Source organism: Rattus norvegicus, chromosome 6, assembly GCF_021556685.1.
Source record: "Rattus norvegicus strain SHRSP/BbbUtx chromosome 6, alternate assembly SHRSP_T2T, whole genome shotgun sequence".
Taxonomy (NCBI): domain Eukaryota; kingdom Metazoa; phylum Chordata; class Mammalia; order Rodentia; family Muridae; genus Rattus; species Rattus norvegicus.
The window spans coordinates 126,135,783-126,158,561 of record NC_141539.1 but is presented as its reverse complement, the minus strand read 5'-3'; the positions used below and the strand labels follow the sequence as shown (position 1 = coordinate 126,158,561).

The following is a 22,779-nucleotide window of genomic DNA, read 5'->3' as shown; positions in this document are numbered from 1 at the left end:
CCTGGAGCAGGTACAAATGAGGCCCCAGTTCATGAATAATTCCTGCTTCTGGACTTCCACACTCATCGGTGTCTGAGGGCACAGCACATGTAGCACAGGACACACTTGAGTGTCATCAGCCTGGGCGCTTGATGTGACACACGGTACAAAGTAATTGTCAAGGGCTTCAACAAATCCCACCATGGCTATCTGCATGTAGATTTTAGAGTCAATAGCCAAGAATGGGTCTCAGCCTCTCTTTCCCGTTTATTAATTGAGTGACTCTGGATAGTCAGTTATTTCCCTTCCCATTGCTTCCTCATCTCTCCAATCTGTGAAATGGGTTAACAGTTCCTGTTTTAGAGACGTGGGTCCACAAGAGAAAAAAGTAGAAAGAGGCTCATACTCAGGGTCAGTACCCAATGGCCTCTCTGTAACAGTGGGATCTCTTCCCTTTTTATCTCCACGATGAACAGTTTTGAGGCAGAGTAAATACTGCAAGAAGTGAGTAAGGGATGGGCCTTATAATGGGAGGAAGTAGACTTGTTTCCTTGTTTCCTGCATTAAAACTCCCAGCTCACCCCAGGCCTGAGGTTCCCTCTCCCAGGCTTCACACTTCACAACTGCTCCCAAGAACAAAGGACCTCCTGTAGCAGCCACACAGCCTGTGGGCTGCTGTCTCGTGCAGCTCACTCCTTCCTGTCTTTTTATTTTATAAAAGCATCTCCTGGGGCTAGAGAGGTGACTCAGCTGTCAATTACTCTCTTCCCTTGCAGAGGTCTGGGTTCCATTCCCAGCATCCATTCAGCAGGTCACAACCATCTGAAAGTCTAGATCCAGGGGACCTGACACCCTCTTCTGGTATCTGTGGGCTCCTGTGTGTATGCACGTGCGGCACATAGACCTTGCAGGCACACCCAAATACATAAGTAAATCTCAAAAAACAGTGCCCCATATTGGGATAATTCTGGATAATTCCATAAGAATTCTGGGTTTTTCAAGCAGGGGAATCCACATGCTTTTAAGGAACTGGATTCGACTTAAGGCTCTAGGGAAGTCTTTCTCAACCTGTGGGTCTCTGTCCCTTCAGGGGTGTCAACCCCTTTTATGGGGCTCATTTAACACCATTGGAAAACACAGATATTTACATTACAACTCATATCAGCAGCAAAATTGCAGTTATGAAATAACAATGAAAATAATTTTATGGTTGGGGGTAGGTCTCCACAACATGAAGGACTGTATGAAAGGGATGGTTGAGAACCACTGCTCCAGAAACAGAACATGTGACTTAAGCTACCGCCTTGCATGCAGAAGTTGGTCAATGTGACCTAGGCTGGTCCAATTAGAATGACTCTCAGGGACAAATAACCCTATTAAAAAAATGGGGTTTAGAGCTAATCAAAGAATTCACAGCTGAGGAATGCCAAATGGCTGAGAAACTCCTAAAGAAATGTTCAACATCTTTAGTCATAAGGGAAATGCAAATCAAAACCACCGAGATTCCACCTCACACCAGTGAGAATGGCTAAGATCAAAAACTCAGGTGACAGCAAATGCTGGCGAGGATGTGGAGAAAGAGGAACACTCCTCCATTGTTGGTGGGATTGCAGACTGGTACAACCATTCTGGAAATCAGTCTGGAGGTTCCTCAGAAAATTGGACATTGAACTACCTGAGGATCCAGCTATACCTCTCTTGGGCATATACCCAAAAGATGCCCCAAAATATAAAAAAGACACGTGCTCCACTATGTTCATAGCAGCCTTATTTATAATAGCCAGAAGCTGGAAAGAACCCAGATGCCCCTCAACAGAGGAATGGACACAGAAAATGTGGTATATCTTCACAATGGAATACTATTCAGCTATCAAGAACAATGACTTTACGAAATTCATAGGCAAATGGATGGAACTGGAAAATATCATCCTGAGTGAGGTAACCCAATCACAGAAAAGCACACATGGTATGTACTCATTGATAAGTGCATATTAGCCCAAATGCTTGAATTACTCTAGATGCACAGAACACATGAAACTCAAGAAGGATGACCTAAATGTGAATGCTTCACTCCTTCTTTAAAAGGGGAACAAGAATACCCTTGGGAGGGGATAGGGAGGCAAAGTTTAGAACAGAAGCTGAAGGAATGCCCATTCAGAGCCTGCCCCACATGTGGCCCATACATCTACAGCCATCCAATTAGACAAGATGGATGAAGCAAAGAAGTGCAGGCCGACAGGAACCGGATGTAGATCTCTCCTGAGAGACACAGCCAGAATACAGCAAATACATAGGCGAATGCCAGCAGCAAACCACTGAACTGAGAATGGGACCCCCGTTGAAGGAATCAGAGAAAGAACTGGAAGAGCTTGAAGGGGCTCGAGACCCCATATGTACAACAATGTCAAGCAACCAGAGCTTCCAGGGACTAAGCCACTACCTAAATACTATACATGGACTGACCCTGGACTCTGACCTCATAGGTAGCAATGAATAGCCTGGTAACAGCACCAGTGGAAGGGGAAGCCCTTGGTCCTGCCCAAGACTGAACCCCCAGTGAACGTGATTGTTGTGGGGAGGGCAGTAATGGGGGGAGGATGAGAAGGGGAACACCTATATAGAAGGAAAGGGAGAAGGGTTAAGGGGATGTTTGCCTGGAAACTGGGAAAGGTAATAACAATTGAAATGTAAATAAGAAATACCTAAGTTAATAAAGATGGAGGAAAAAAAAAGAACTTGTGCTGTGGGTTCAAGGCCTGGATCTGGTCCAGAAATTTACTATGCTACACAAAACCAGAGGCAAAAACTGTCCTACAGAGGAAAACCTAATAAAGAGGTGCAGTTGGCGTATGACGCCATTGTGAATACCCACACGTACTACACGTATGACTTGCCCAACCACTGAACTGACTAGTTCTGAGTGGGCACATTCAACGTTTAAAGCAATTCAAGTTGGCTTTTCTGTCCCTTCATGATGAAAGCAAAAGGAACATTGCTTCCCCCCTGCAGGTTCAGGCTTCTCACCACATTAAAACCCGACTCCAGCATCCGTTCTTAAAGTCTCTTGCTTTACTCGATTTCATTTCCTTCCTCATTCTCTAACCCCCGTGTGCCACTAACAAGTGCCTTCCACACACCTGATCCTAGCAATAAAGTTCCCCGGGAAGCTGGGAGATAGATGACTTGGTCGTAGTACGGTGTCACCATTAGTCTTAGGAGGATTCTAAGGTCCCCAAAGAATGAAAACATTTCCTCTACAGCCACACACTTAAAAGATCAGATTGTAGAAGCAGACCTGGTGTTATGTTCTTATTTGAATATGTGTGGAGGGGTGCACACATACTTCTGAGCATGCTGGTGGAGACCAGAAGTCACTTCTGGTGCCTTCCTCAATTGATTTCCACATCATCATCATCATCATTACCACCGCAACCACCACCACCATCACCACCACCACCACCATCACCACCATCACCACCACCACCACCACCACCATTACCACCACTACCACCACCACCATCACCACCACAACCACCACCACCATTACCACCATTACCACCATCACCACCACCACCACCACCATCACCACCACCACCATCACCACCACTACCACCACCATCATCACCACCACCACCACCATCATCACCACCACCACCATCACCACCACTACCACCACCACCACCACCACCATCACCACCATCACCACCATCACCACCACCATCACCACCATCACCACCACAGTCATCCTCTTCCCCATCCTCATATTGAGACAAGGCTTCTCACTGAACCTAGAGTCCACTGACTCAGCTAAACTGCCTGACCAATGAGCTTCAGGGAATGTGCTGCCTCAGCATCCCCGGCCCTTAGGCTGCAGGAGTGAGCATACGGTTGCATTCACCTTTTGCTTAGGGTCTTCATGTTTGCTCAGCACGGACTGACAAGCTGAACCCTCCCACTCCCTGGCGTTCTGTTAAAAATAGTATGTTGTTTCATGTCCCCAGCGAACTGTACCGGTTCTTGATCACAAGGTCCTATGTTTCTTCCTTCTTTGATCTTCTGGTGGCTAGAGTTTCATAACAAGCTCTTGTTCTTTTTCTCAATCTGTGTTGTAAGTTCTTATTTGAGTGTGTATAGGAAGGTGTACATAGGGGCGTGTGCATGTTGTGTGGAGACCACAGGTTATTTCTGGTGTATTCCTCAATGGCCCTCCATACCAAATGGCACATGGAGCTACGATAAAAATATCCTCAAGGATCTGACTTCTGAATACTTAAAAAAAATCAAACCAGACTTCAGGATAAGTGGTTAACATATATACATTTTTTGTTGTTTTTTAAACAAAATGCTTTGTTGTAATTACGCTATTCTTAGTTCTAAGGGGCCGTTGTCTTAAGGGCCAATGTTTTTGTTCATATTATGGGTTTTTTTTTGTAATTTGTGAAAGTCAGTAAGTGGAGTCTGTTGGTCTTTCTGCACAGAAGTCGAATTCAGAGAAGAGTGAGCCCTCACAGCGATGCATGACAGATGGATGGAGCAAGGCCCTTACCCTATAAGTGGCTTTCGGATTTGCCTGTTTGTGTCCAGGCCTCTTCATTTATCAGATAGATACAAAATCCCAACATCTCCCTGGATTGTCAGGAAATTAGATCATCAAAGTCAACCAGTCCAGAAGAATTGCCAGGCATTGCCTGAGCTCATTGGATGTCTTGTCTGAGCACTGGCCAATGGCCTGCCCTCATACAAATGTGTCTTTCCTATCCCACAGTTGATGGCCAACCTTTCCCAGAAGCCAATGCAAACTACAAGGGCTCAAGAAAGCAGGGGCCCACTAGGTAGGGAGACGTTTTCATCTCATTTCTTGCCAAGCACAGACTCGCTTCTGAAAAGCCATAGCATGCCAACAAGTGATTGAAGCTTGGTTTGCTTTGTTTAACATCCAAGTTCACTGTGTTTAGATTACAACTAAGCCTCTTTTCTTTGGTCTCTGCCTAGCAAGCCATGGACACTTCTAGATCTGACAGCTTGAGCATCAGGTTTGACTTATCAAAAGGCAGAAAGGAATTTGCCAGGAGCTCAGGATGTATTTTCAATTAAGGTAGGGAAAGGTTCCTCAGAACGTCCCCTAGCATCTTGAGGGTTATAGAATCCCAGCACTCAGGAGGAGGAGGAGGAGGAGGTAGGAGGGTCAGGAATTCAAGGTCACCCTTGAACACAGCAAGCTCTAGTTTGAAGCCAGAGTGAGACCCTGTCTCAAAACCATCCTAATTATGGGCTGGCAAGACAGCTCAGTTGGTGAAGATCTTCATTCTGCAAGCCAGGGATTTCAGTTTGATTCCTGAAACCCACACAATGGTAGAAGAAGAGAAATAACTCCACAGAAGCTGTCATTTTATGTGATCAGGCACATATGATGGACACACACACACACACACACACACACACACACACACTAAACAAAATCAAATTATCAGTATCAGAGTCTTTGTTAGCAAGAGGAAATACAATGTCCCTCAGGCAAGCTCAGTAATCTGCACTTATCTGGAGTTTAAGTGGGGATACCTAGCCCAAGGGATAAGAAGAGATAAAGTAAGCTTTCATTTCCTTTTAAAATATTTATTTATTTATTTTATGTATATGAGTACACTGTAGCTGTCTTCAGACACACCAGAAGAGGGCATCAGATCTCATTACAAATGGTTGTGAGCCACCGTGTGGTTGCTGGGATTTGAACTCAGGACCTCTGAAAGAGCAGCCAGTTCTCTTTCTTTACCCGTTGAGCCATCTCTCCAGCCCCAAGTTTCCATTTTCTAACTCTCTTTAGCATCAAACACGGCTGTTCTCAACCTGTAGGTTGTGACCCCTTTGGCAGTTACATATCAGTTATCCTACATATCAGGTAATTTACATTACGATTCACAGCAGCAGTAAAATTATAGTTATAAACAAAATAATTTTATGGTTGGGTGTCACCACGACATAAAGAACTATATTAAAGGATTATAACATTGGGAAGGTTAAGAACTACTGCTCAAATACAAAGAATAGAGCTTAAATTTTGTTTATATTCATATATGTTTGCTTTCAAGACAAAGTTTAGCTCTATGCGGCTCAGGCTAGCCTCAAACTCATGATCCCCCTGCCTCAGCCTTTGGAATGCAGTATACTGGTATATACAGCACCATTCCTGGCTCCATCCCAGAGGCTTCTGATGTACGTCCATCTTTTTCTAAGAAGCAATTCAGTTTCTCTTTACCAGAGCCGTTGTTTTCTAAGTGTGGCCTCTGACTGCATCAGAATCCTGGAGCAGCTGCCAAACATGTGCACCTCTGGCTCTGTGCCCGTTTTGCTGCACGCATCATAGAGAGCAATGTCTAGGGGTTGGGGAGATGGCTCAATGGGCAAAGAAAGGCTGGCTGCAAGAGTGTGATGGTTTGTTGTTTGAACCCCAAATTTTACCTGTAAAGCTGGGTGCAGGGGTGCATTCCTCCTGTGAGATAAGGGGCTGGAGATAGAAGAATCCCTGAAAGAATCCCTCATGGGTCAGCTAGCCTGACGTACACCATGGTGAACAGCAAAAGAGAGACCCTGACTCAAACAAGGTAGAAATGGAGGACTAACACCTGAGGTTTCTTCTAAGTGCCTACACACACACACACACACACACACACACACACACACACACACTCACACACTCACTCTCACACACAGAATAGGACATGCACACTATCACACATAAGAATGGATACACACGGGGTTGGGGATTTAGCTCAGTGGTAGAGCACTTGCCTAGCAAGCACAAGGCCCTGGGTTCGGTCCCCAGCTCCGAAAAAAAGGAAAAAAAAGAATGGATACACACTTACACACAAGAATTGGACACACACACGGAATAGGACAGTCTCATACAGAAGAATGGATACACACTCTCACACACAAGAACGGATACATACACAGGAATCAACACACAAAGGAATGAATACACACATACTCAGACACACTCATACACAAGAATGGGCACACCCACACATGAGAATGGATACAGTCACACACACAGTCATACACATACTCAAACACAAGAATACACACACACACACACACATCTTCTTGGTCTCAGTTTAGACCCCCAACATATGTAGGAAAATTAATATGGACTAAAATCCAAGATCCAGATGTGCTGTCACCATGATAGACCTTGGACAGATTATTGAGTCTCTCTGGTCCTCAGATTTATCACCTGGGTAAAGGGCATCCAAGCCTTGGGAGGAGCAGGCTGCACTCTGCCCTGAGTGTCTGTTGGACAGCGGCATTCTGGCTGTGCTTGCTGCCTTAGCTGCTTTATTCAGTGTAGAGCAGCGATTCTATCTGAGCTGTCCCACCCCAAATGTAGGCACTAAGAAAGAATGAGTCCTCATCTCATCTGTGGAAGTCAACACCCACCCCTTGTCCAGCCCAGCCATAAGGTGCAAGGTGTTAAATAATGCATTCGCACTAATAAAAAGTTACGACCTTTGAACTTACTGAATTTAATTAGGAACACACAGACTTATCAAAGTCATAACAGTGGGGGAGGGTTAGGAAGGTGACTCAGCTGGTAATGTTCCTTGAGAGTATGAGAACCTGAGGTTGATTCCTAAAACTCATATAAAAATAGTTGGATAAAGTGGTACACACACACACACACACACACACACACACACACACACACACACACACACACAAACACACACACAAAATTCAGGCCTGTGAGCTTATCCAACATCCCAGATCAATGAATGATACAATGCACTCACCTGAAATGTCCAAAGGGAAGGGCACCTCACCAGGGAGTTATCGGAACACTTGGTTCGAATGTCACAAGATCACCAGGTGACAAACCTGTGACCCTATGTCCAGGCTTAACCTCAGCAATGGTTTTGGCCCCCTGGAGTTACTTGACATTTGTTCATTGTTCTCTTGGTCTGTCATGGCCTTGCTAAATGCTGTGGCTGCAGACAGCCCTAAAAAGCAAGGCTCAGCCACCCACTCTCCGTTGGCCACTGAGCAGGTAAGGGGTAGAGAAAAGCAGAGTGAAAAGCGGAGAAGGGGTTTGTTCATTTGGCCACACTGGGAAGAGGAACACAGAAGGGGACCAGTGACCCCAGTCCAAGTCCATCTTTGGGTCCTAACATGAGTTAAGTTTAAGTGGGGGGGAGAAGGTGCGCATGACTAAGTAGTCCTGACCGAGTCCTGTCTGGGCTCTTGGCACAAGGTGCACATTCTGTTCTGCAAGGCATTAGCGCTATACAAAATCTCTTCCTCGGAGACAAGCTCCCCTCTGGCTGGTGTCGGGGCCCCAGCCTTTTCCTTCTCCAGTGAGTGACTCCTAGGGAAGCCCCAGTTCCTTGGGGCTCATTGTCTCAACAACTGTCAGTCTCTCAAAATACCTTCTCTCCTGACACAATGGTTATGTTCTTGTAGCCTTTCTATAACCAGGGACTTGCTGGACAGCCAGTCAGAGTCCCAGGCCCTAGGGAGAAAGCCTGCCACAAACCTTCTGAGTGGATCTGGACAATGGCTCAGCAGGTAAAGGTGCCTGTCACCAAGCCTGACAACCTGAATTTGATGCCTTGGACCAATGTTGTGATAGAAGAGAACTCCTGAAAACTGCCCATAAATCAAAACATGACAAAAATCCTCTGAGCATGTCACAGCCTCTTTGGACTGGCACAGATCACACATCACATCCCAAACACCAGGAATGTGTAAGCTAGAAGTTCTGGAAGGTGAAGCTCTAAATCAGAGAGTCAACAGAACCACATACTTTCTGTAAGCTTCTGGAACATTCCTTTCTGATCTCTCTCAGCTTAGTCTCTTGTAAAATTATATTTTCTAGCTATTAGTGGTAAATGAAAGTGCAACTGGCTTGCATAGATTGATTTTATGTCGATTAAAACTTTTCCTGATTTATCGCATGGTTTTTGAAAACTTAGTTGTGGGTGATATTGGATTTTCTCTGTGATCATAGTTTCTTCCATGGGGTGACAGAAATGGCCATGAGCAGCCCTTGCTTACATGGTCTTTGCAGATAACAATTTCAAAGGCCTAGCATATTTACTTCCTTGCAACTACACATAGCTTGATGCCTTGGGTCATGTGGCCATCCCTTAACAAACCTAGACCTGGGGCAGAGAGTACAGCTCAGTGGCAGGGCATTTACTCAGCAGTCAGGAAGCGCTGGTTCAGTCCCCAGCACTGAGCAGGGGGCAAAGGCTGCTCCATGTTCATGAAGAAGGGGAAAGGTTATTTGATTGACCACTTAGGTCCAATACAGACTGACAGCACCACCAGGAATGGGGAAGAACAATCTTTAAACCCTCCTACATGTTGTCATTTGGACTCCAGGCCACTCAGTTGATCCACAGTGATCTTATCTCAAGAGTCTTCAAGTCTTTATACCTATAAAGACTCCTTTTTTGTGTGCAGAAAGAAAAGACAACATCCAAAAAGAACAGAAGAAACATAGATGTGTGGGCCTGCGAAGGGGGTGAGAGAGGAAAAGTGAACCCTAAGCCAGGACAGCCTGAAGCCACCAAAGCACAGACAAGATCACACACAGAGGCATAAATCTAAGAAAACATGTGAAACCTCATTATGGAGAACTTAACTAAAATACCTTAAAGAAGAATAAATGCAGACAAGTTCTGTTCATGACAGAAAGACTCAGTATCACAAATATGTTGCTTTTCTCTAAATTGGCACATACATTCTGGAATATTTCAACCAAAGTCCTAGCAGTGTGTGAGTGTGTGTGTGTGTGTGTGTGCGTGTGTGTGTGTGTGTGTGCGCGCGCGCGCGCGCGCGCGCTCTATGTGTTTAGTCATATCTGTATGCAGGGACATGTGGGCATGAAGGCCAGGGGACAATCCTGAGTATCATCTCTTAAGGACCAGTCACCTTTCTATTGAGTCTCCCTGGCCTGGCACTCAGCAAGTGGCCAGGCTGGCCAGTCAGAGAGCCCCAGAGAAGCGCCTGTCTCTGCCTCCCCAGTGCGTCCAATGCTTTGTATACTTTCTGCAGCTTGAACTCAGTCAGGTTCATCTTGCACTGCAAACACTTTAACCAACGGAGCGATCTCTGCAGCTTAGGAATGTATCATTTTATTTTAAAGGAACTCAACAACCCAATTCCAAATTCACTATTGAGATGGGATCTTTCTCTGTCGTTGCCAGGCTGACCTTAAACTCATGGACTCGAGTGATCCTTTTTCTTCAGCCTCTTGAGTAGGAGAGACTACAGGTATGTGCTATGTTACTATGCCCAACTCTGATTTCAAAATGCATATGGAGGTGTAAAGGGCCAGGAAATATCATCTCATTTCAAAAGAGAAAGCAAGCAAGCAAGCAAGAAAGAAAGAAAGAAAGAAAGAAAGAAAGAAAGAAAAGACAAGAAAAAGAAAAAAAACAACAACAAAACCCCAAACCAGACAGGTTAGGAGGCACATCCTTTACAAGATGTCAAGGTTCATGCACCCATAATGATTAAGAATGAACCAGGTAGACTCACCACTCAACGACAAGAAGTGAACAGTCCAATTAAACCATGGGTGAGGTGCCTAAATAGATCTTTCTCCAGAGGAACTTTACCAATGAGCAAGGAACTAGAAAAAGAGGCTGACCCTCTGAACCAGTGGCTCCCCACCTTCCTAATGCTGGGACCCTTTAATACAGTTCCTCAAGTTGTGATGACACCCCCTCACCACAACCATAAAATTAGTTTCATTGCTACTTCATAACTGCCATTTTACTACCATTATGAACTGTGTTGTAGATATCTGCATTTTTGAACAGTCTTAGTCAACCCCTGTGAAAGGGTCATTTAACCCCCAAAGGGGTCAAAACCTACATACAGCCTGAGAGCTGTTTTACAGTATAAAGCATTACAGACTGCAGATCAAACCACGGGGATCTGATCCGGAGTCCATTGCAAAACACAAAAGCAAAAGCAGAAGACGGGAGTTAGCCAAGATTTAGAGAAGTGTAAACCTTCGAGCACTCCTGCTGTGAACTTGAAATGGTGGGGCCTCCTTGAAGATCCAATGACTAATCCCCAAACAAGTAAACAGTGTAGCCCATTTCAGGTATGTGCTTTAAAGGACAGAGAGCAAGAAATTCACTTCGTTTGAACACACCAGTGTTCCTAACTGCACCGTTCACTATGGCTCAAAGTCGGAAGCAATCCAAATACTGATGGGTGATAAACACTTGCTTATATGCTTCTGATACAATACTACCCACCCTTTAAAAGGAACGGAATCTCTTACACATAGTGTAATGCAGATGTGTCCTGAAGGCATTATGAAAGCCACCACCAGTGAAGCCAGGTAAAGATAAACACTGTATGATTCCACTTATATGAATATCTGAATGGGTTAAATTCACAAAGATAGCAAAAATATCAGAATATCGGCTCCCAGTGACTTGTAAGGGGACAGGGATAGGCGAGAGTTTTAGTTTGAGATGAGAAAAAAGTTCTGGAGGAAGATGGTGGTGTTGGTTCAACACCTCTGAATTCACACAGAGAACTGTTAACATGTTGAACATGAAGGTCAGTAGCCGCCAGTTGTGAAGTGACTGAAACCTCTGCTGTGAAATCTGACATTGACATGCATGTCTGGAGAGGTTAGAAATGTAGATTTCTAAAGAAGAGGAGGAGGAAGAGAAGAAAAAAGATGAGGAGGAGGAGGAGGAGATAACTAGATAGTATGATGTAGGCTACTTCAGCTTGTTCTATAAGGAAACAACACTCTTGGGGCTAGGGAAATGACTCGACTGGTAAAGAAAATACTTGCCTGAGTCCAATCTCTAGAGCCCAAGGCTGAGCACGGTGCATGGTAGAACTCTTAGAGCAGGGAGGCAGAGACAAGAGGATCCCTGGGGCTCTCGGGCCAGCCAGCCTAGTCGTTGGTGAGTCCCAGTCCCAGTGAGAGACCCTGTTTCAAAACACAATGTGCGCTTCTGAGGAACTATATCTGAGGTTCATCTGGCCTCTACAAACACCTGCATATGTGTGCGTGCACACAGACACAGCCACAGACACACAGACACACACACACGCGCACGCACACACACACACACACACACACGTATATACACATTTGTGAAAAAACACTTGTATGCACAAAATAAAAACTAAATTTAAAAGAGAAAAAGACACTCCCCCATCTTCCCAGTCCTGCTTGACCTTCTGGAAGGCAGGGAAAGAGAACCACAGCCAGGCGCTCATCTTTCTTTCTGGAGTCAGTTAATCAACTGAACCAAGAACTAGGAAATCACATTTCAGGATTGCAAAAGTCTACTTCCCTGTCCCAGGCTCCCAGTGTAAGCAAAGGCTGGGAGAAGGACAGCATAGTGGGGGGACAGAGCACAAAGAGGAGGCCTTCTCCACTGCCCTGACCCTTAGAAATACCTGTGCACAAACGGCAGTCCACTGGTGACAGCACGAGGGCCAGCTGGATCAGCCCCACCCCACCCTTCAGCTCAACTTGTCCAGGGTAGAGGCCAAGAGGCTGCGGTGTAAAGCCTGGCTGGGGGAGGGCAGCGTGCAGGAAATGAGCCAGGAGACAAGGCAAGGACAGAGTCCAGATTCCAGGGTGTGACTTGCCTAGGTTTCTGGTCTGCTGGGCAGCCCTTGGAGTTATTAGAGAATGACTTTGTGACCGTGTAAGAGTGTCAGAGAGTTGTCTTGCCTGAGTACCCCAGTCAAACAACCCACAGTGGAAGATTGTTCAACTGCCAGAGGCTAACCCCAGATGTGCAAATAGAGTCTAAAGGGACTTGCTCTCCCTCCCCTCGCCTTTCTCTCTCACTCTCTCTGATGTCCCCAGTGAAGGCAGTGGTAAGGGAAATCTCCTGGAGAGCCCTGTCCTGCATCCTCTGGATGCTGAAGGAACTCGAGGTCTTCGGCAGACACTAAGAGGCTCCTTGTCACACCTTGCGACCTTCCACATGCTGGGCGACAGTAGCATGACCTGTCCCCATCCCTCCATCCACAGATTACAGTGTCCTACTTGTCTCTATGCTAAATGCTGCATAATGGCTAGATTAAGAGCAACGTCATACTGACCAAGAAAAATACACATAAGCTAACTTTGTAGCTTGGATCACATTGGGCAGCGTGATTCCAAAATTGTTTAGTTAGAAAAGGTGGGCGGTGGGCAGTGAAGGAGTGGTGCTTGTAAGCCATCTGTTTCTTCCTGTATTGTAGTGGGTTGTCCTGAGGCTCTCCCCAAAGATATATCCGAGCTTGAGTTCCTGGTACTTGAGAACATGGCCTTCTATGAGGAAAAGGGTATTTGTAGATATAATTCCATGAAGATTCTTTAAGATGAGATTCCTGTGGGTCAACTGAGTGACCCGTAGTCCAAGGGCAACATCTATGAGGGAAGAGTTAACAAAGAGCAGGAGAAACACTGAAGGAAGGGGTGGCCTGTGAAAGAGGAGGAGAGGTGGGAGGGAGGCCCTAAGCCAGGACAACAAGAACAGCCTGAGGCAACCAAAACCAAGACAGGTCAGAAAAGAATGTTCCAGAAGCCTGCGGAGGATGTATGGTTCTGCTGACTCTCAAATGTAGGTCTCCTGCCTTCCAGAACTTTGAGCTAACATACTTCTGATGTGATGTGTGGCAGTCCAAAGAGGCTGCTACATGTCCAGAAAGTTATAAAGTGTATTTATGTATACATGTATGTGTGAAAGTTATAAGGTGTATTTATGTATACATGTATGTGTGTATGCATGTATGTATGTATACGTGTATGTATGTATGTATGTGTGTGTGTCTTTGTGTTGTGTGTGTGTCTACATGTGTGCAATACTACAGTACATGTGTGAAAGTCAGAAAACAACTTTCAGAAGTTGATTCTCCCCTCCACCTCCTAGGGATCAAGGTCAGGTTGTCAGGCTTGGTGGCAGACACCTTTGTCTGCTAAGCCATCTTGCCAACCCCATCTAAAAGGTTTTAAGACTGTTCTTCCCCATCCTTGGTGGGACTGTTATTTCAGTCTGTATTTCAGACCTAGGTGATCAATCAAAATAACCCTTCCTCGTGAACATGACGTGCCCCATTACTCAGTGCCAGGGATTGAGCCCAGGGCCTTCTGAATGCTAGGCAAGTGCTTTACCACCAAGCTGGACCCTTAGTCCCAGGTCTGTTTTGTAAAGGGATGGTCACATGATGGCACTCTATGTGTAACTTCAGGGAACTAATATTCCATGCCTTTGAAACTGTTATCTGTAAAGACAATGTAAAGCAGGGCTTACATTTCAGTCACCTCATGGAAATAGCTGACCTGAGGAAGAAGTCAAGAGAGAAAGAAAAACCTAGGCTGAAAAAGGAAAGTCAGGTTTCCATGCACCCCACACTCTACATGCCTAGAAAGATGTGTTACAGTAAATGGCCCTTTATGGCTTACGTCACAACGAGACAGCACCTCCATCATTCCAGACAGCAAGTCCAGCAGTAACTAAACATCAAGTCTGATAACTAAAAGCAACCTTCTCCTGACAGTGAAGGCGTCTATGAAGCAAGGAAGGTTCTTCCTGGTGGACAACCCCATTTGCTAGAACTGTGCAAGGAGCCCCAGCAGTCCCTCATCTGAGGAAAGCCACACTGTCCAACAGCGAGCCTAACGCTTATCAAGTAACTGTCCTGAGGAGGACCTATCTCATTCTTCCAGTCCCTGCTGAACTGTCAACAGACCAAAGGCGACGATGCCCTGAATGGGGGGTCCCAGAGAGAGGAGATAGCAGGGAGGAGATGGTGCTCTCCGCCAGCTGGCTGCATAGCTCTATAAGAATGACACTTAAAGCCAAAGGATGCTCCATTTGAAAGTCAGAAACAACCAAGTGTGGCTCAATCCTATAACCCCGGCACTTGGGAGGTGGAGACAGGAGGATAAAGAGTTCAAAGCAAGTTTTAGGCTACATGGAGTGCAGGAGAACCTGTCCAAAAAATAAAAGTGAAATAAAAACAAAAATGTTGGGAGCATGCTGAAGAGTGACACTTTGACAGGGACAAGGTTCTGAAAAAGTACGGTTCACTTCTTTCCCATTCATAAAGCAACCTCCACATGTGTGCATGGGCTGCAAAGAGGGAAAGAAGATGAACATCAGATGTGAGAAGGAGGATTAGCAGTTTCAGGCCACCCTGGGCTACATAGGGGTTCTCTCTCTCTCTCATACACACACATACACCATATACCACATATACATACACACAGACACACACAGACACACACAGACACACAGACACACACACACACACACACACACACACACACAGAGAGAGAGAGAGAGAGAGAGAGAGAGAGAGAGAGAGAGAGAGAGAGAGAGCAGGGAGGTGGTGCACCAGTTGAGTTTTGATAGAATTTAGCACTAGGAGATAGATTGGCATCCCAAGTGCTGGGCACCACCACCAATAGTGATGAGGGGCTGGGAAGGCAGATGAAACTGACCAGAATCATAGGTTAAAGTAAAGGAATGTGGCCATTATCAGTGCCATGCTTTGTATCTGAAATGTCTCCCACAAGTCCCTGTATTTCTGACTCTGTCTTTAGGAGATAGGGTCTGGATGGAAAATCGGTCTATAGAAGTAGGTAGGCCTTTCAAGGTTCAGTCTCTCTCCAGTCTTTGGTACAGCATCTTGTTTCCTGATTGCCACCATGATGCGATTAGTTACCTCATTCTCCTGCCAACACGGACTGAGCTGTTCCTGCCGCCGTGCCTCTCCCACCATGACGGACTAAGAATCCCTTAAACTGTGAACTCATGGAAGCCTTCCCCATTTGAGTTGTTTTTATCAGGCCTTTTGCATTTCCTGCAAGGAGGAAAGTATTTAATACTATTGGGAGAGCTTAGGGAGTGTAGAGGAGTAAGGATGTTGTGAGCAATGATCCAGCCATGACTTGGATTAAAACCTAGGACCTTTACCATAGTTGTGTGACTTTTCCAAAAGCAAGCAGAACTTTCCCAATGGCAGAGAAATGAGAGGAAGCAAAGGTTCAAGGCACTGGAAAAGGTAGAGTTGGCAGATGTAAGACCTGATGGAATTCAAAGTGACAACGAGAAAGAGGAATCCTCTGTCATGGTGAGATTTTTATTTTCAACACGGCAAGTCGTTACCCTCATGAAAAGACAGGATTTTTTGTTTTGTTTTGTTTTTTTTTTGAGAAAGGGTTTCTCTATGTAGAGCCAGTTGTCCTAGAATGCACTATGTAGACCAGGCTGGCCTTGAACCCAGAAATCCACCTCTGCCTCCCAATGCTGGGATTAGAGTGTGCACCACCACCACATGATGAAAAGAAAGAATTTAGAAGGGGAGGCTTTGGAGGGGAATGATGGTGAGCCTGGCTGTCATAAGCTAAACAGGAGGAAGCCATGTGACATGTCTCAGAGGCTGGGTGTCAAGCACCAGTTCCAGGGAGGTGATCCACATGGAAACAATCAGCTCTCATCATGTGGTAGAAGACACCAGAGGACAGGGCAGAGGTCAAGAAGGACAGTGGACAGGACACAGAGACTCATGCGCCATCGGGGTGAGGTAAACGGGAAACTCTGTAAAGGCAATGGGAAATGTTGTCTATCAAGATAAAGTGGACGCCTCCAGAGTCATGCCACTGTGAGACACAGGGGCAAGATGTGTGGCAATGCCTAGTTCCAGAAAGATGTAATCAGGAAGTGATCCACAGAAGTGTCTGACGGCAATGAGTGTACTGGTAGTGCTAGAATATAGGCTCAGTGCATGACTACGAGAGACAGACAGACAGATGGACGGACAGACAGACAGAGACTGAGACAGAGAGACAGAGAAAGGCAGAAATAGGGAGACAGAGAGGGAGAGAGGGAGAGAGGGGGGGGAGGGAGGGTGAGTGAGCCACAGGTGGAGGGAGGTTCCAGGAGAGATGGGACAGCCTTAGGCAGGATCACGCCTTTCCTTAAAGAGAGCAACTGAGGGGACCCAAGCCACCCGCCTCCCTAAAGGATGAGAGAGACTTATGAATGTTGAAGAAAGGTTTGAAAGCTATAAAGTGAGGCATGAGTGATGAGCTGCTGTAAGGCAGGCTGGAAAAAAATCCTTAAAACCCAAATAACAGGGGTTGGGGATTTAGCTCAGTGGTAGAGCGCTTGCCTAGCAAGCGGAAGGCCCTGGGTTCGGTCCCCAGCTCCGAAAAAAAGAAAAAAGAAAAAAAAAAAAAAGAAAAAAAAAACCCAAATAACAAAATGCATTTTAAAAAAATGCATTAATGGGCTGGGGATTTAGCTCAGTGGTAGAGCGCTTACCTAGGAAGCGCAAGGCCCTGGGTTCGGTCCCCAGCTCCGAAAAAAAAGAACCAAAAAAAAAAAAATGCATTAAAAAAGTCTATTTTTTTAAAATTGCAAATACCATCTAGCAATTTGGCAGATATCCTAGAAAGCCTGCAAAATCTGTCAGGGAGAGGGATACGTTTGGATTTCTACATCTGTCATCCTTAACTGAAGAAGGGAAATTTAATTAAATTAACTGGAAGGGTTCGGTCCTGTGTACCTGGTGTGGGCTTGCATGTGCACACCACACTCATACACACATGCCCGAGCAGAGATTTGTGGAGCAATGGACCGTGCCAGGAAACTTGGTAAGGTTGCGTGGGTTGGAAGTCCAGGAACCCAGAGAGGTAGGTAGGAAGGTAGGAGCTTCACCTCCTAACCAGGCCCCTATCACGTGGCCACACTTCCTACATAGGTCAAGTGTGCTTCTCCATGCTAATGAGGTATCTAGAGGCCCCTGGGGATTTAGCCAATCAGCTTCCCTTCCAGGCATTGCTTCCTGCAAAAGGTGTTTAATCTCTGTCCACCCTGAGGAGGGGGTATGCACCCATTTTCCACGATGAACAATCAATAAACAGTCTGGAACCAAGGACTGTCTCTCTCATAAAGAACCGCCTTGGGGAGCATACAGTCTAAAGCCATCTAAGTCTCCCGCAGAAGGCCCCTCTGCTCTCCCAGATAATCACTGCTAAGCTTAAGACTCAGCACAGATGAACTAAGCCAGAGTCCCCCTTTCCCCAGCCCAGGCTCCTCAGCCCAAGGGCCCAACTCCTTTCCCAACTCTCCCAGAGACCCAGGAGTATCTGGATGTCCAGGAGTTCAGGAGCACCCCGTCCCCAGGCCTGTGGACTCCCGCCCCCACCCTCTGTTCCAGGCTCTTCTTCGTGGTTTCCAGTGGTGACTGGACACCCAGGAGTCAGGAAACCCCAGCTTTGTACTCCCACATCTTAGGCTGAGTTTTCCCACCCCGGAGCCTAGCACCCGATAGTGGGTGTAGGGTAAATGCAGTCTAAAAACTCTGTGTTTCACCTGCCCAAGTGAGGTTCCCACATCCCAGCAGCAGGGCAAACGCAAAACCCACAGAGCAATCTGCATATCCATGGAAACTCACCAAGTACAGAGACAGGTGTGGCCCAAGGAATTCAAAGGCTCCCAATTCCAGTGAGCCAGGGACTTCTAGTGAGCTGGCTGCCCTGTAGACACAAGAAAGAGTCCTATGTGGCAGACCTTTCAGATAGGCCCACAAAATTCCCCGAGTTTTCTCTTTTGCCCACATGCCCAGGTCATTGCCCATCACACCATTCAAGACCAGCAGTTGAGTTCCTGGGATTCAGTCCTCCATGACAGAAGGGTTGTTATGATATGAACTGTTATTGAAGGCTTGGTTCCCAGTGGGCAGTGTTCAGGAGTGGGGCCTGTGGGATCGATCATGTGTGCTTAATCCTCATCAGTAGGCTTTGGGAGGTAGTGGAAACCACAGAAAGTCGGGTCTATTTGGAGGAAGTTGGTACTTGAGGGTGCGCTAAGGATGGGAGATTTTACTTCAGCCCCTTCCTTTCTTGGCTTTCCTGGCTACTATGAGTTGAGCTGCTTTCTTTCCCGCCTGTTTCAGCCATTTTGAAAGATCCTGAAAATGACCAGGTCAAAGGACTATGGACTAGATGGATGGAACCTTTGAAATCATAAGCCCAAATAAACTTTTCCTCCTTAAAGTTGCTCAAGCCAAGGGTTTTTCTCATAACAATGGAAAACTAACACAAGAATTCTTTATCAGAAGTGTATTCAAGCCCAGTTTAGCTTTCAGCTAATTCTGCCTTGCCTGTCTTTCTGCCTCAGTTTCCCCTCATCTGTTGAGTGGAGGCTGCTTTCCTTCTGCAATCTTGCTCCTGGCTTTAATTCACCCTCCTTTGACAGGGCTTTGCTACTTTGAAGGTGCAACGCTCCTTCTTTCCCTTCCGGACCAATCAACGCCAACATGCTGCTTCCTGCCCTTCCTAGCACACATACATGCTCACGGAAGTCAGGAAGATGGTTGTTAATGAACCCCAAGGTTAATCTCACAGACAGAGAAGAGACTTCCCAGAGTTGCAGGGCTCTGCCTTCTGCACAGGTCAGAAGTATGCTGTCACAGCCACCTGTGCCAAGGTAGCCTTGGCTCCCCCAGTGAGGACTGAAGCAAGCTGACTCTCAGTGGAAGTTTGCCTCACCCGCAGCAGTCATTCCTCAAAGGCAGAGGGAGGCGCCTTGAGCCCTGTGGACAGCAACCCTAGGCCGCATTGGCTTGTACTGTCCTCCCCTGGTGCCACCCCTGGTATCTCTGCCACTTGCTTCATTCCCTCCTCCCTAGCAGGTTGTGGCCCAACGTTGACAGCCACTCAAAGCCTGATTTCAGCTTCCCCTTCCTTGCTTTCATGTGATCTCAGGGTTCTCAAGGACAGGAAGATGCCTTGAAAGCCCTCCCCAGAGGATGGAGAAGCATTCCCACAACTCACGGTTCCCAGTGCCACAAGTGGAGATTTGATTTTAAGGGGAGGCCCAGAAGGATTCCAGCACAGAGCCTATTAATTGATTTTGGTCTATAGCCTCTTGGAGCAGCTTCCTCAAACCCTTGGGCTTCTGGGGTAGGGTAGGGTGGGGTGTGTGGATGTTGCCTGGGGCAGAGAACTATGCCATGTCCCCTGCTGACTTACTGTTGGTTTGAGATGTCTGGACTAGAGTGACACACAATTCTCCCCTTTGTTTCCTCAGCCTCGCAGAATGAACTTCGTTCTGAAAGGCATAAAGGTCCTTTTCTTCAGCTTACAGGGGCTTCTGGGGCTGCCTGCTGCCACTGCTACTGCCACCGGCTTGTTCTGTCCAGCTCAGACTCTGATCTACATGCCTGGGCCAGCTCCAGGCCCCACTGACTGTTATCCTGCAGCCAATGCTCTCAAGGCCTGTACTGGGGTGGTGACTTCATGGCAGGATGCCAGCTCTGGTTCTTAAAGCCACAGAGCTGTCGGCGGCTGGAAGGCTGGTTCCCTTTGCGGGAATTTCTTGTCTTCCCTGGTGGGCAAGGTTGCAAAGGGCATGGCCACCGATGCCCACACGAATGGAAAACCGGCAGCAGTAGGGTGGCAGTCCCAGAAATTGTCACATCAGGGACTTAGGAACTCACACAGAGCACTGAGGAGTTCCACAACTGCCCCGGTGATTCCAGTGTGAAGCCAGACTCTGGGATTGCTGTCTGTGCTGTCCAAATGTCAGACTGCACTGGGTCATTTAGGGTGCAGGCAAAAATGCAGGTACTGATCCGGGAGTCAGGCTCCTGTAGATCAATGGCTGCTGGCCCTGGGGCTGTGCCGGGTTAAGCAGGGGTGGGTGGGATGCCTGGGTATGTTGTTCTCCAGCATTCAATGTCTCCTGTACTCATCTGAGGCTTAACTCAGATAACAGGAACACAGCGGTAGGTCCATCTCCAACACTCAGAATATACTTGAAAGATACCGGCAGGCCTGTGATTCCCCCCCCAATCCCTTGGTCTGGATGCCTCTTGTGAGGAAGAGCAGGTTCCCCTTTCTTCTGCTTCAAAGCTTTCAGGCCTTCCCTTCAGACCTAGCATTAATCCCAACCACAGAAGGTTCTATAGCAGATGGTGCCAGCTTGCCCCTGTGGCTTCACCTTCCCTGTCTCTCCTGAGCCTCATGCCCCACCTCAGCACAAGTCACACAGGTAAGCAAATTGCAAGTCCTTTTGGTGTCAGGCTTGGCGTGTCTCTTCCTGGGTCACTTTTCCAACTCCGGCTGGTTAACTTCTTCTTCTTCTGGAGGAATCGGCACCGGTGTGCCTCACCTGCTGTAACACCCCCTGAAAAAACCCCAGGCTCCCACAGGATACTGAATCAGCTGTCACCCCTGATCTTAGCCTTCCCAGTCTCCAGACTTGTGAGAAATAAATTTCTGCTGTTTATAAGCCATCCAGCTTGTGTAAGCCATCCAGCTTGGGGCATTTTGTTAAAGCAACCTGCATAAATGGAGACAAAGGCATTGTGCTGAGTGAAATAAGGAGAATGTCTTACTGTTTTACTTCTGTGAGCAGACACCATGACCAAAGCGACTCTAATAAAGGACAGCATTTAACTGTCACTGGCTTATAGGTTCAGTCCATTATCATCAAGGTGGGAGCATAGAATCGTCCAGGCAGGCATGATACAGGAGGAGCTGACAGTTCTACATCTTCAACTGCTAGGAAAAGCCTGGCTTCCAGGCCCACAATGACACACTCCCTCTAATAAGGCCACACCCCCTCCAACAAGGCCACACCTCCAAATCGTGCCACTCCCTGGACCAAGAGTATTCAAATCACCACAGAGGAGTCTATAATTCTACCTGTAATAAGGTACCCAGATCAGCCAAAGTCACGGGGACAAAAAGTAAACCAGTAGATAGCAAGGTGTGGATGAGGAAATTTCGGAGTTGCCATTTAATGGGTTCGGACTTCAGTATGGGATAATGGAAACTCATGCAGTTAAGCTGCCATCATAGGAAAACATTAGATATTTAAATTTTAAGGACACTCCTAACCTGTACCCCTCAGGAGAAGACAGTTTGCAAAAGGCAAACATCCAAGGCCTGATGCATGCCCTTCCCATTTTTCTAGAGTCTTAAGGATGAGAACCAGAACTCCAGAAAGGAAGACTGCGTGGTTGACCAGAGATGCAAAGAATGTCAAATATTTACAGTTGGATTCTTTGGTGGATGTGATGTAGGCAAAAGTTCTAAGGGAGAGAAATAGCTCAACACGGTGTCAGAGTACACTCTGCAAGAAGAGCAATTGCCTACGCCAGAAGAATGTAGATGTGCAGTCAAATTCGCCTAGAAATCAATCTCCTTGCCAAAAGTTGAAGATCACTGAAATCTGGTAACAATCACATGCTCACGATTTAAAGGTTAGGTGATTACAAGGGCTCAATGGGAGGCAGAAATAAGCATTCAAGATGGTTTTTTTTTTTCAAAGGTGTTTCTCAACCCAATTAGACAGGAAGCTTCTAGAAACCATCATGTCTTTATTTTCCTCTAAATTCCTTCGTTGAGACACCAACCTTCCAATGCAATGGGATCTGAGGAAGTACTAAGGGCTAGAAGGGCTCCTGAGGGTGGGGTCCTCTCTAAGGTATGAGTGCCTTTGTAAGAAGAACTACCAGAGTGTGTCCCTTCTCCAGCATATGAACAACATACACATACCACCATCACTGCCAATCCCAGCCTGATGCCCACTCTGTACTCTGATCTTCCTCTGTCTCAGGGCTTTTCCAACCAGCAGTCAACACCCCCTAGGGCCAAAGCAGAGAACAGGGCAGGGCTTCCTGTATCCACTCTGATCCTTCCTGCTTTTCCAGTGCCCAGGGGCACCTGCCAGCCACTCTGCTCTACATGCTAGGTTCACTTTCCTCCAAAGCTTGTAGAAAGGCTAAGCACCCTGTGCCCAG

The 22,779-nt window shown here is 46.7% G+C and overlaps 1 protein-coding gene across 10 annotated transcripts in view; it reads right to left on the bottom strand.

The window, feature by feature from the left end:
• The window catches only part of Dglucy (D-glutamate cyclase), a 75,407-nt gene extending 55,191 nt beyond the window's left edge, over positions 1–20,216 (bottom strand). For 2 of the 10 annotated variants that reach the window (XM_087553892.1, XM_087553893.1), the window contains exons 1-4: positions 20,003–20,216; positions 18,424–18,505; positions 15,688–15,825; positions 11,804–11,944 (exon numbers count right to left, since the gene is read on the bottom strand). Coding sequence is in view for 1 of the 10 variants with exons in the window: in XM_087553885.1 (XP_087410011.1) it covers positions 15,688–15,744 (57 nt within the window). In the remaining 9 variants the exon portion in view is untranslated. Of the gene's footprint in view, positions 1–11,803; positions 11,945–12,420; positions 12,475–15,687; positions 15,826–18,423; positions 18,506–20,002 lie in introns of those variants that run through there. The other 8 variants (XM_087553887.1, XM_087553886.1, XM_087553888.1 and 5 more) reach the window with 5 other exon arrangements.
• Positions 20,217–22,779: the final 2,563 nt, after the last annotated feature.